The sequence below is a fragment of the Phaethon lepturus genome, unplaced genomic scaffold, assembly GCF_000687285.1.
Source record: "Phaethon lepturus isolate BGI_N335 unplaced genomic scaffold, ASM68728v1 scaffold31681, whole genome shotgun sequence".
Lineage (NCBI taxonomy): Eukaryota > Metazoa > Chordata > Aves > Phaethontiformes > Phaethontidae > Phaethon > Phaethon lepturus.
This window is the reverse complement of record NW_010517494.1, coordinates 560-12,746: the sequence shown is the minus strand read 5'-3', so window position 1 is coordinate 12,746 and position 12,187 is coordinate 560. Positions and strand designations below refer to the sequence as shown.

At 35.1% G+C, this 12,187-nt stretch overlaps 1 protein-coding gene across 1 annotated transcript; it reads right to left on the bottom strand.

Moving 5' to 3' along the window:
• Positions 1–649: 649 nt before the first annotated feature.
• Positions 650–11,951, bottom strand: NOL11 (nucleolar protein 11; the record flags this gene model as incomplete). Its single annotated transcript, XM_010296421.1, is given in 17 exon segments — positions 650–934; positions 1,187–1,294; positions 1,601–1,693; positions 2,754–2,832; positions 3,338–3,559; positions 4,481–4,606; positions 4,859–5,043; positions 5,849–5,926; positions 6,203–6,306; positions 6,900–7,023; positions 7,761–7,837; positions 8,522–8,716; positions 9,109–9,247; positions 9,817–9,874; positions 10,145–10,290; positions 10,901–10,957; positions 11,835–11,951. Coding segments are annotated over 17 exon segments (2,022 nt in total), but the record flags the coding sequence as incomplete, so codon positions are not given.
• Positions 11,952–12,187: the final 236 nt, after the last annotated feature.

The window sequence follows — 12,187 nt, the reverse complement described above, 5'->3', positions numbered from 1 at the left end:
TGCTGTATACCTCTTCTTTCTCCCTAGCTGTAGGCAGCTTCTGGATGCAGGTGGTCTTAGCAGATAGGAGATCCATCAAAACAGCTTTAGATTATTGTCATTCAAGATTTTAACTACTGACCACCACACAACCCCCTCCCTTCTATTTTTTTAAGTAGCAGACTAAAAGGACCTGTTTGGACTGGAAAAGAAAGCATGAAAGGGTACACTAACAAGTTGTGAAACCATGACACACAGGAGAGAGAAAGCAGTGCCAATTAGGTAACAACCTATACCTACACTTAAGCTCCCTTCCCTGTTTAAGCTAAGTCTGTGAATGTCAAAGGCATCTTTGGACAAAATAAAAAAACAACTTAAAAATAGAAAACTCAAAGCTGCAAACTCAAATGACTTCATCTATAGTTCATGACCTGAGTGAAGATAAGAGGAGTCTGAAGAATCTAATCAGAGACTTCAACTATTAACTAAAAAAGAAGCAAGTACAATAAAAATGTCAATTCATTTGATTAAACATCTGTTGAAGCCTTACTGCAAATATCCTACTAATTCTTTGCCAAGAATCATGTGGCATTTTGGGATGTTCTTATGATTCCAATATCAAAATTATACATAAAAATATAAGCAAGCATCCAGCTTGTTATTCAGTCAAAAACAGAGCTTTTAATACACAAGTTTCAAACTTATGACTCCCACGTAGCTACAGAGTAACCGTGCTCCTATGTAGAAAGCAACTTTTCACATCCCCAATATGGAGTGCTAATACATCCTTATAATAAAAGGAATCAATAAAAAATAAATTTGTTAATAATTGATTTCAAATTCAAATAAGTTCCAGCACTTCAATAGAATATGTCTGAGAGTCCTTCTGGTGGTGAAGTCTTTGTAATTCCCGCAAACTTCCTTCAATCTTGTTGAGTTCAGAGTAGAATCGTACCTAAAAATGAGAAAACACAAATGTTTACAGTAATTTTTAATTCTTTTCATACACCATTATACTGTAGAACTAGCTGTAGTTCTGCACAGTTTCAGATATGTAAACCAAACAAATAGAGCAGCTTTTGAAATCAAAATGAGAGAGAGGGGCAACTACGTAATTTTTTGTTGTGTGTTCCGCCCCCGTTTTCTTAACACCCATATTCTAAATCCCTACTATAATAAAATAATGATTCCAGAAGATGCAACTTACTTGGGCTCTCACAAACTTGTGCAGGTTTGAAAGCAACTCTTTTGCTTCTGGTAACATCACCATAACTGTGAAGTGAGCATCAAGTAATAGGCACATCCAATCCATAATCTGCAGAAAAAACAAGAAAAGTATACTTACACTTTATGATATGCAAGTGACATAGATTTTGCTCTAAAAGCTGAACTCTGAAACATTAACTTCTAATGCAAAATGTGTGGTTTCACATTTTCAAGCAGTGTATTTATTTTCCAATAGTAAAGAGTCTTGTGTTACATCTGACTTCATACAGGTTATAATAATAGACAATACTTTATAGAATGAATGTAGATCTCAGTTAAATTTCAGTATTCACAACTACTCACTAAGTTACTACAGAAACCGAAGGAAGTACAACTCTTGGAACTAGCTTCTCACCTGGTTTATAGTTGGAGAGCGTATTCCGGGAAGAGTAGTATTAATTTTTTCACTGCATTTCACGTACAGGTAGTATAAATACCTGAGAAACAGCTAAAAGTCGAAAAGTCAGGATATTTTTAAAGGAGGAACATTTAATAGACCAAGGAGTTTTGTACTACAGACAGTACTACTCTTAAGCATTTATTTATGTAAAGTAACATAGATGCCTGTATACTATGTATTACAAAGAAGTTTTATGGTTCTCCTACATCATCTATAGCTAGATGTTTGAAAATTCTCACTCAGCAATATTTGGTGTAAAGTTACATTCAGGGGTAATCATTGTCACAGTGCTTGTGTCAGTGCAATTTAATTCAGACAGACTTTTCTAGGAACCTTGCTTAAAAATGGTATCAACATTAACAGTTTTAGTCCCAGTTTCACTTTCACTAGCCAACAATAAATTGCTAATGGTCAGGATCAGGTCAATGTCATCTTGTGCTGAGCACAAGTCAAAGATTTCTTTCTCTCTCAAAAAAAGAAATCAAGGATATGGGTCAGTGCTAAGATCAGCTTTGTTCTCATGTGTGGGTCTTTCTGAACCCCTGTAAAGCCACATACATGCCCAGGTACTATGGTACATGCAGTTGTTGAAATTATGTTTCAGGTCTTGAGGGACAGAGGAGTTTGTTTTTTAAACTGAGAGGATCTGAGATTGAATACTCAAGTTTGATTTGTATTACATTGGGCATTTTACACAGTGTACAGTTTGTTTCTCATATTTTCTAAACTTCTGTTTCTGATGGAACTAAATTAGCATGTCTCCTTCCTTTCTTAAAAAGCATCCAAATGAAGAAAAGGTACTAGACTTGCTATCAAAACATGAACAACATTTTCCAACTAGACTGGGTCATAAAGAGGGTTTCTTGCTTATTTTAGAAAATGCACGTAAGGACTAAATTAGTAAGAGTTCCATATGTATGTGGAAAAGTGTGACATTTGTTAACATTAAGTCTTATTAGGCATCTTAATTTCATTTTCATGCATCAGTTTGTGATTCAGACTCCAGTATGAGTGGCAAGTTTCTGATATACAACTGAAAAACTCTCTTCCTTTTCCCTTCCCCCAAAATAATAAGGGTTTTTCAGCTTTTTAATTTTCACATACTTACAACAGCTTGCTGAGCTGGAAGGTTTTTCAGATGAGGCAAAAGAAATGTTTCGCTGTAAGCCGAATGGAGAACAGAATTTCTGTGCATTACTATTCAGGAAATAAAATTGCAGCAAGAAATATCATTTTCTACAGACTGAAGTGAATCCTAATTAAAATATTTCTCTAGGTCCTTTGAGAGGTCTTATTTCAGCTTTTTTAATCTTCCTTATTTCTGTCATGAAGTATATACAGCAACTGAAACATCACAATACAGTTAGCTTTAACAGTTCTGTTTACTGCAAATATGTAATCGGACGTTTCAACAGGCAAACATCAAAATCATTGCCACTACTTTCTCTTGAATAGACAAAGTTTTATTGCACTTTTGCAATAGTATGTTTAAATCGGTGTAGATGCTTTCTAAAAGTTAATAGTTTCTATTTATATTCTAAACAATTTTTCAACTGAGTAGGAACTTTTCCTATTGTAACTTCTCAAAAATTTTCAACGGTAACAGAAGATGTCTTTTAGTAATACCAAATATTAACATTTGATTCACATATAATGGACTAACTTTCCTTCATTCAGACACACAGAGGATACAATAATGCTGCCTTCTGTGGTCCAACAGGGCAGAATTCACCATTAGTCGTCAGATGGGTTTCCTTTGTGATTTTAGCATCCCGGATGCCTTGTTCCAGCTCCGCATTGAAACCATTTTCTACAATTTCAGTCTTAACTTCTTTATTGTTGAATTCAACATCAATGTAAGAGATTACAGATTCTAGATTCACATCTACTCTTTGGAGATAAGCTTCACTAATGCTGTAGAAGAAAAATTTCACACATTTAATACTTACAATTATTAGCTTTAAATTCAGCAATGCCATCAACTCAACATAGTACACACCATGAACTCTTTGAAGCTTACTATAAAACTAAAAACATATACTAAAGTATTGAACCTTGCAGAATGAATAACAGCCATGAAGGAACAGTTAATATTTTGTAATTATTAACCTTGAGCAATACATGTACTGCTCTTTTATTCCAACAATGTAAATTACTGTAGACATTCTGTCATAAGCTGATTTAAAGGTTATACCCTACTCAAGACTGTTACTGTATTCTGACATTAGCGGGACTGCTTATGTCAACCCATAAGACAGTTATGATTTTCCTAATATTTATTACTGAAGTATTTGACAATTCTAAGGTATGAGATTAACAAGATCTGAGTTTTCTAATAAAATAGAAAACAATCCTTTTTGCTCTGGAAGCCTACACCAACAGTTACAACAGTCTTTTCTTTCGGTTACGGTGCCGACCTAAGATTTCATCCTTTTGGGGATATGAAAACCATTTTTGACATGAACTTACAAGAGTTGATCTTTTTTTATGGGCTTCTTACCCCAGGTTAAGTTCCCAGTTAAGTCTGTTGCACAGTAAACAGATAGCTGTAACAACTTATGTAGAAGGATGCAAGTGCCATTCCAGCCAGCAGTGTTACCAAAAGGCATGTTCATTTAACTGCCATTTACTTAGTGTTTAGAATTAACACATGCAACAGACATCTTGTAAAAAGTCAGTCAGTCTGTAACATACACTGTACTCAGAATTAAGAATTTCATGCAAGGTATTAATTGCTCATCTATAAAATTAAAGCCATTCTTGGCAACACGTGGCTTTTTATTAAGGGGGTTGGTTTGGTGAAGAAGGAAGGAAAAAAAAGTGATTCCAACTTACCTTAAAAATACTTTCAAGCAAGCATAAGTAATTTCTTCAGGAATATCTGGAAACCGTTGTAAGCAGATTTGTAAGAGATGCACATCTTTTTTCTCCAAAGCAACAGCCATTAAATCTGGACATAAACTGTAAGAATATGAAAAGAACAGGCTGCATAGTTTGCACCGCTGAAAACTACATTGACAACTAATGCAGAAGTATTAATCCTGTTTTACACAAAAATCCGTCTGGGAAGTGTCAGCTTCATCAGAAAAAAAGCATAAGCACCTTCAATAGTAAATTCTGATAATTCAAGAGTGCTTTACGAAGAACCGCATTTCTACATATTTTAATTTTTAAAGACTATTCTTTACAATTAAAAAAATGCAGAATCATCACCTGTAAGACAAGTCTCGGGTTTGGACTATCTGTAGCAGGAAATTCCGAGGGTAGTACTTTGGATTTGTTTTACATCTGTTTATAAGGGCAGTTATTACACATCCAATGGTGGCTTGGAAATCCGGCATCTGTGCTTTTGACATCAACTGTCTCAATTCATCTTCAAATACCGTTGTAGAAGCATCCTGAAAATGACACACACTGTGCAACTCAGAAGTACAAGGCATAGGTTTGAGAACTGTACTAATTAAACCAAACAGAAACAGACTTATTTTGGAATTCAAGCTGAAAAAATTTACAAAAAAAACCATCACCACTCTGTGTTTTGGTAGTCTCTCTCAAGCATTAAAGAGCCAAATGAGGGTAATTACTCACTCTGAACTCAGGTAAGCGGTATCTTTCAATAACTGCTTGCAGATTATTCGCCTGCTACTTCAGTAACATTACCGAAGTGCTCAGCCACAGCTGAACTATAAGTCCATTCACAAGGGAAGGGACACAACTTAAAGTATCACAACACTTCCAGTGGATTTTAGAAGAGAAGTGAACAGCTTATTGCTATATTTGGAGTAGAATTCCTAGCATTCTGACTTTCTAGATCCAAAATGTCATCAACAAAATTAAAGCCATAAATAAGAATCTAAAAAAGCTTAAAAAGCAGAGTTCAGGTGAAATATCTTCCCATTTTATTTACTGTAAGAGAAGATGGCCGTTAAAAATGAACTAATTTGTGCAAGGTTTGAGAACTCAGATATAATAAGCCCTGTGTTATACCGTTCTCAAACACACTCCTATGACAAAACTTTAATTTCATCATGCCCAAATACTATTCTTGCACAATAATAATATCATCCTCCAACTCACCTGTTCAAGGCAGCTTTGTCAACCTGATATGTGCAAGAAGACATAGAAAAAGATAATAGCTTAATAGACAACTAGAACATTCTGAGAGTGTCTAAAACACTACTGTAGGATATTTGGTTTACTTACTTTTAGATTTAGTAAGAGCTGCCCAACTGATAAGGTATGTGGCTGTACTTTAGCAACAGTGTTCCTTTTTGATCTTAACTATTATAAAGAAAACAAAAAGTTATTATTCAGCTCCAAAAAGATAGTACACATTTCAGGATTTCAATCGGGATAACTAAGGACTTCATGAGTCAACTTGCTGCACAGATTACAATTAGTAACTGGGTAATCCAATTCCAGAAACAGTGTAAGAAACAATGAGTAAGAAATACAAAGCGAAACTTCCTTCTGCTACAACACCTAAAAGTAGCAGCATGAGGAAGAAGAGAAGAGAAACAAAACTAAAAACCACATATGCTCCTAACACTAACTTACAGTCATTTTGGTCTCAGGTATTAGAGCTACAGACTGCTGTGACTGAAAGGAAACCACCAGCTCTTCATCTCCAAGGGTATTCCAGTTTACAAATGAAGACACATCTATGAACATAAAGATGGAACTATATGAACGTAACACTTAAAGCACATTTATTAAAGTATGAATATTACATCAACTTCTTAAACTAATAGGTATAATCCAAGTCATTCTATGCCAAGAAAGTTTCCAGTTTTATCTCAGCAGCAGGTAATTTTATGACCTTTTTTGCATACTGTTTTTCCATTTAGCCTCTGGGAAGAAGAGAAGTTATTACACAATTTATTGCATTACTTGCAACAATATTTCACCAGTGCAATGCTAAATTAAAGACACTGACAGTACAATTTTAAACTAAACTTTACAAGCTAAGGTTTAGCGTTGTCTCATCTAATCAAAAACTAACATTCCAGTACTTTCAGGAATTCCAGTATTTGAATGACAACCCAGATTAAGTGAAGCCACAATAAATTCAGATATTTCTGTGCTTTGGTGATCTCAGCAACAGTAAATTTAACAGATAAGAACGGAATAGTGTTAGGTTACCTCAAGCTGTTTAGATCCAATTGATTTTATAGGACGGTATTAAAATAATTTTTATAAGATTTCAGAAGTTTTTCTCTTACGAGATCTTTCACTGTAATTATAAAAATCTTACCAGGGGTTTGACTGTCCTTGAGCTTTCCCACAGCAGCTGCCAAGGATGACGTTTCACACTTGTACATAATTACCGTTAGCACTTTTCCATGAGTAAAAAAAAATTTTTCCTCATAACACCACAACTAAAAAATATTAAAACATATCATTAATAAGGAGATGAGAAGAGAAGCGTGTTCCTGTACAAGCTGATGTTTAACGCCTTACTGCAAAATTCAACTAAAAGTCAGCAATCAAGTTATTTTGAATTATTTTTGGTAGGTTTAACACTTGTTAGCAGACTTTTGTTAACTGTTGATTTTAAATACAGAAATAAGCATTCTGAGTATTTTCCAGGGGTGTCAAAGTATTGCTCTGTGGTATTAAGTCCACTCGGTAATTTTATTTTTTAAATTCCCTCATGTGCAATTTTAAGACAAAAGCAGTCAGCTATTCTATTTCACTAGTGCATTTATTACTTAGGTGTCAGTTTACTTTTCATGAATTGACACCTGAACATCTTGAAACACTATTTAGGGAGCTGCAGGGATCATTTAGGCCATCAATTGCAAATTGTCTGAACAGATTAGATACTGGCTGGGTTTTGGCTGGTTTAATTTGCTATTTCATTCTCACCAAATAATCAAGACCATCAGAAGTGAGAAGATACTGAATTACTAAAGAAATTGCCATAGGCCACCATTCTCTCGCTACATATTCTGACAAAAATAGCTCATCAACTGGTCAATACTAATTTTGTTTCAGAAGTTGGCATTCACTGCTCTTCCAGACAGAAGCACAACTCTGAAGCCCGCCAGCCTCTTCACTGCTATCACAGCAAAGGCACAAAGCTTAAGGACCACAAATTAAAAGCTGAGCTTACTTGTCTGCTGGTTCCCAGGGGCAGCTCCTTTGAAGTTTGCAGTGTCTGAAACTTTGTATTCCATATGGTTAGGCACTCTAGGGAAAATAGATAGATGTTACAAACCCAAAAAAGCAACACAGATGCTACATTTGCCTTTGCTACTTTCAGTCACAAACACTTGAGGAAATGGAAACAACTGTTTCAAAATAGTATTCATTAGGAATTAAGTCATTTTGGTTAAATTTCAAGAAAGGCATTTAAAGATGACTTAGTTTTCCAGTGAAGACTTTAAACAAGATGCTGTGGCAAGAGGGACAGCAGACAGTGTGGCTTCCAGTCAGGCAGAACGTTTTGTTATGTTCAGTGGCTTAAGTTTCAGTGATCCCACATTCCAGAGGTTCAGGCATGAGACTTGAAGTGTTTGTTTCACTTATTTTAGACACTGATTTCTTAAGAGGATATTAGGGATGTTTCCCCACACATGTCCTTTTAACTCCCCTCCACCCATGAGTTCTCTTGCTGCATCTTCTCTGTGGAAGAGTTTCTTTCACAAACAACATGAAAGCAAATACTGAAACACAACAGTGAGTACAGTCCTGCAACCCACTGTGCAGTTTATTGGTAAAGGTTACCTTTCAGCTAGTGCTCTGAATGGCACAGCTCAACTGCGTACTAGTTTCAAGAGCCAACTAAGATTTTATTTGCTCTATTTCCTGTTTAATGCTTTGCCTAGGGAAATTTTAGGCCTTATGACATCTTAATCTGGTTTTTCAAGTTACCTTTGGATTCTTCACCAGATGCAGCTAGACTTCCTAATACTGCGATGTGGTCTTTATCAAGAACCACAAAAGAAGTTCCTTTTAGAATACTTCCAGATACCGAAAGGTTTAGTAGGAGTGACTTGGGCAAAATTTGCTCCTCTTCAGTATTTTGCTGCAGAGGTATCAGAACCTTGTACACAGAATCATTGGAATCTGTCAAAGAAAAGTGATGACACTTTTATGATCTATTATTGTGGAAAAACTATTTGATACGATACAGCAAGAGGACATCCAAAGAGACAAAATCCAGTGAGTACTGAAATAGAAATAATACAAGAAATTTAAAGGACACATTATGATGCAAAGCAGCAAAATGAAAGTATAGCACAGGATCTGCAAGGTATAAGTCGCAACATTTAGGAACAGTCAGCCTTTGCAGTCATTAAAATATTAGGAAGATTTAACTTCTTCTTCTACCACTAGCTGTTTTAGAAAGTTTAAAGGGCTAAAAACATTAAATAGTAGTTCATAACTATCAACATTTTATGTCCTTCCATACAATTATTTGCTTTATTATCACATCCCACTAGAAAAATATAACTTACACAAACACAGAAGTGTGATAATTTGATTTTTTATATATGCCGTGAAAGTCAGTGGCTTAGATAATTCCTGTTGTTCAAGCTTATATTTATGTAGATTATTCATCTTAATTTTCTGCACGTAGACAAAAAAATCCCCATCCTAAAACAAAAAAGAAAACAAAGTCTTCCTTTAATCTACACAAAGAAGAGAAAACAGAAATTCAGATACTTATACTGCTTAACTTTGAATGTTAAACAAAATTAGGAATTTGTGTTTTCTGTAGGACATACAGTGTAATTCAGAAAACTTTGCAGACTCAGGCATGTAAAGGAAATTCTAATTTGATGCAACAAATGGATTCACAGGAAGAAGCATTTGAATAAAGACAAATTCACCTATAATTCTTTTTGTTTTTAAAATTATAAATCCTATTAAGTAAGTTCTTCACAATGAGCAAGTATTTGAGGGCAATGAAGAGTCACACAATTGTCTACTGTATTTAATCTTAATTGTTCTCTGAAGTTCTGAGAGTCGGACTCCTCAGTCCTGGAAACAACACAACTTCAATTTAACTGTTCTATCAGAAACCATACATATAACAAATATTGATTAAATCAAGGCAATGATTTCATTATGAGCTCTTAAAATCCAGTTAAACAGGTGATGGATTTTAGAAAAAGGGCTTAGATTTGCTCCTATGAAAGTTTTTAAAAAAGTATTCAACTCACTTTCTCAGTAGCGAAAATTAAGACAGGTTGTTGACCTTCCATAAAAGCTTCACTCCACCTAAAACCAGAAAGCTGTATGAATGTCTTCTAAATTCTAGGACTATACCTAAAGTCATATCACTATTCCTTAGGCAGCTTCTTATTTTTAGGATATCTGTACAAATAATTTTAAGATTTTAAAAACAATGTGTTGGAAAAAAACCACCCAACCTCAAGATCTCAGTTTTCATATTTTTCCCCTACCCCTCAAAAAAAAAGAGAACAACTTGAATCATAATCATCAATTCCTCTGAGCAAGAAGCAATCTTCATAAAGTTGTATCACTTACTTGATGACTTCATCTGAGATAATGTTTTCAATTTCTTGTTGTGGGGCTTCCAAAAGGACATCTAAAGTTCGAACACCACCTCCTTTGAATAGTACCACTGGCCCTCCATTGGGTAGTGAATGTATCCTGTATACATCAGCTGAAAGCTATATAGACAAAAAAATTTTCTATATCCTTCAGTACATTACCTTCAAAGCCAAGTGTTTTATCTGTAATTTTTTTTAAGTTCTTTCAACAAACAAGTACTTAACAGAAGAATGATGAACCTGTAAGATTCCCAATAATGTAGATGCAGTAGTTGCAGATTTTCTGAAATGCTATGAATAATGTCAATCACTACCTAACAAACAGCCAGGAAAGCATCCCAATGAGCATCACATTTCTGAATCACATCAGAAAAAACATAATTGAGGATAAGGAGTTCAAACAACGGTTTATAGAGCATAACACAAAGTGTTCTTTAACACATCCACCAGCAGAACAGAAAAATCTATCTTTGAACATAATTCACCACCTTTAAAGAAAGCCGTCTGAAACACTGGAGTTGGGATATGAATCATTTTAAGATTAACACTTCGATGATCAAGTCCCTCAGTCCAGCTGGATTCCTTGCAATATTCCAGAACATCACGAAGCACAAATTAAGATAATGGTCAGCTAAAATGTAACATTACCAGTACTATGAAAACTAGTATCTGTTCCCTCCGCCAGGATTCAAAATGTTAACACAAACGTAAACATACGTAAGAGACTTACCGTTGCTTTAAATACTTTGTCCAGGTTAATATCTTTGTTGTTCCATATTCTTAAAACCTTCAAGAGAAGCATAATTTTTTAAGCTCAGTAAAACAGTAATACATAGACTTCTCAGCAAGTAAAATACTAGCAATCGCATGTCACTGAAACACAGGAGGAAGAGATACAGAAAGTATTCACAGTAACCTTCGTGGAAACTGACTCAGGGGAAGTTTGCACGGGAAGAAGCTGAAGCAGAGACAACAGGAATACAAACCAAGCTCAGAAATCTTGAATTGGAAAGAAAGAATAGGAAAGAGTAAGGTTATGGAAAAAGACACAGCAGAATTCTAAATGAAAGTAGATCAATGTGATGGAGACGGATTAAGATACCTGATGCAGGAGAGAATGTTCAAGGAGAACAATGAAAGGTCAGGAAAGACACTTCATCAACAACAATTAGAAAAAGCCAAAGGTTCAGTGTGTGCTGAGCAAACACTACATGCACACAAACAGGAAATGTTACAAAAAACTGTAAAATATGAGCAGAAAAACAAGGATGCAGGTATGAACTATTTTGACCATTTCAGTACAATAATCATGCAGTTCTAAATGTCAACCAGTCTGCAACAAGAGAAATAACTTCTCCTTAGAAAATGTATGCGTGAGGCATTCTTCACTGAGAATGCTTCAGGTTTTTAAAAGGCCACTCCGTAACTGGTGCTCAGCACAGATGATCTTCATGTCACTAACAAAAGAACACACTGTGCAGACGTAGAACGCACATCCCTGTCCTCTCAATGAATTTGAGCTGGCAACAGGGTGTTGAGAGCTCCATGCATATGCATTTACATTTAGCAAAAAATGTAGCACCGCTGATTTCTTCCCTATCTACATTCACTCAGAAGACTCACTACATCCTTTTTTTCCTTTAAGAAAAGATAAAGAATCTCACCTTGTCATCATGAACAGCTATATATTCATGAGTTTCAAAGTTGCATACAACTGGACATGTGATAATCTGCCCATGTTTAACTGACCAACAACCTAGTGGCTTCTGATCTGAAACCTAGAAGAGTCAGAACAAAGACACTGTAATTAAGAGACAGCATGGTACACTTCGGGGATTCTTCTCATAACAGAAAGAAATGCAAGGTAGCCACATCTGATTTGAATACGAATATTAAAATATGGAAACGGCTGTACTCAGAACTTCCGCTTGAGCATTCCTGTTTCTGACTTTAATACCAAAAATTTCAGAGTAACACGAAAAAAATTCTACATTAATTTGAAATTATCTCTTTTCAC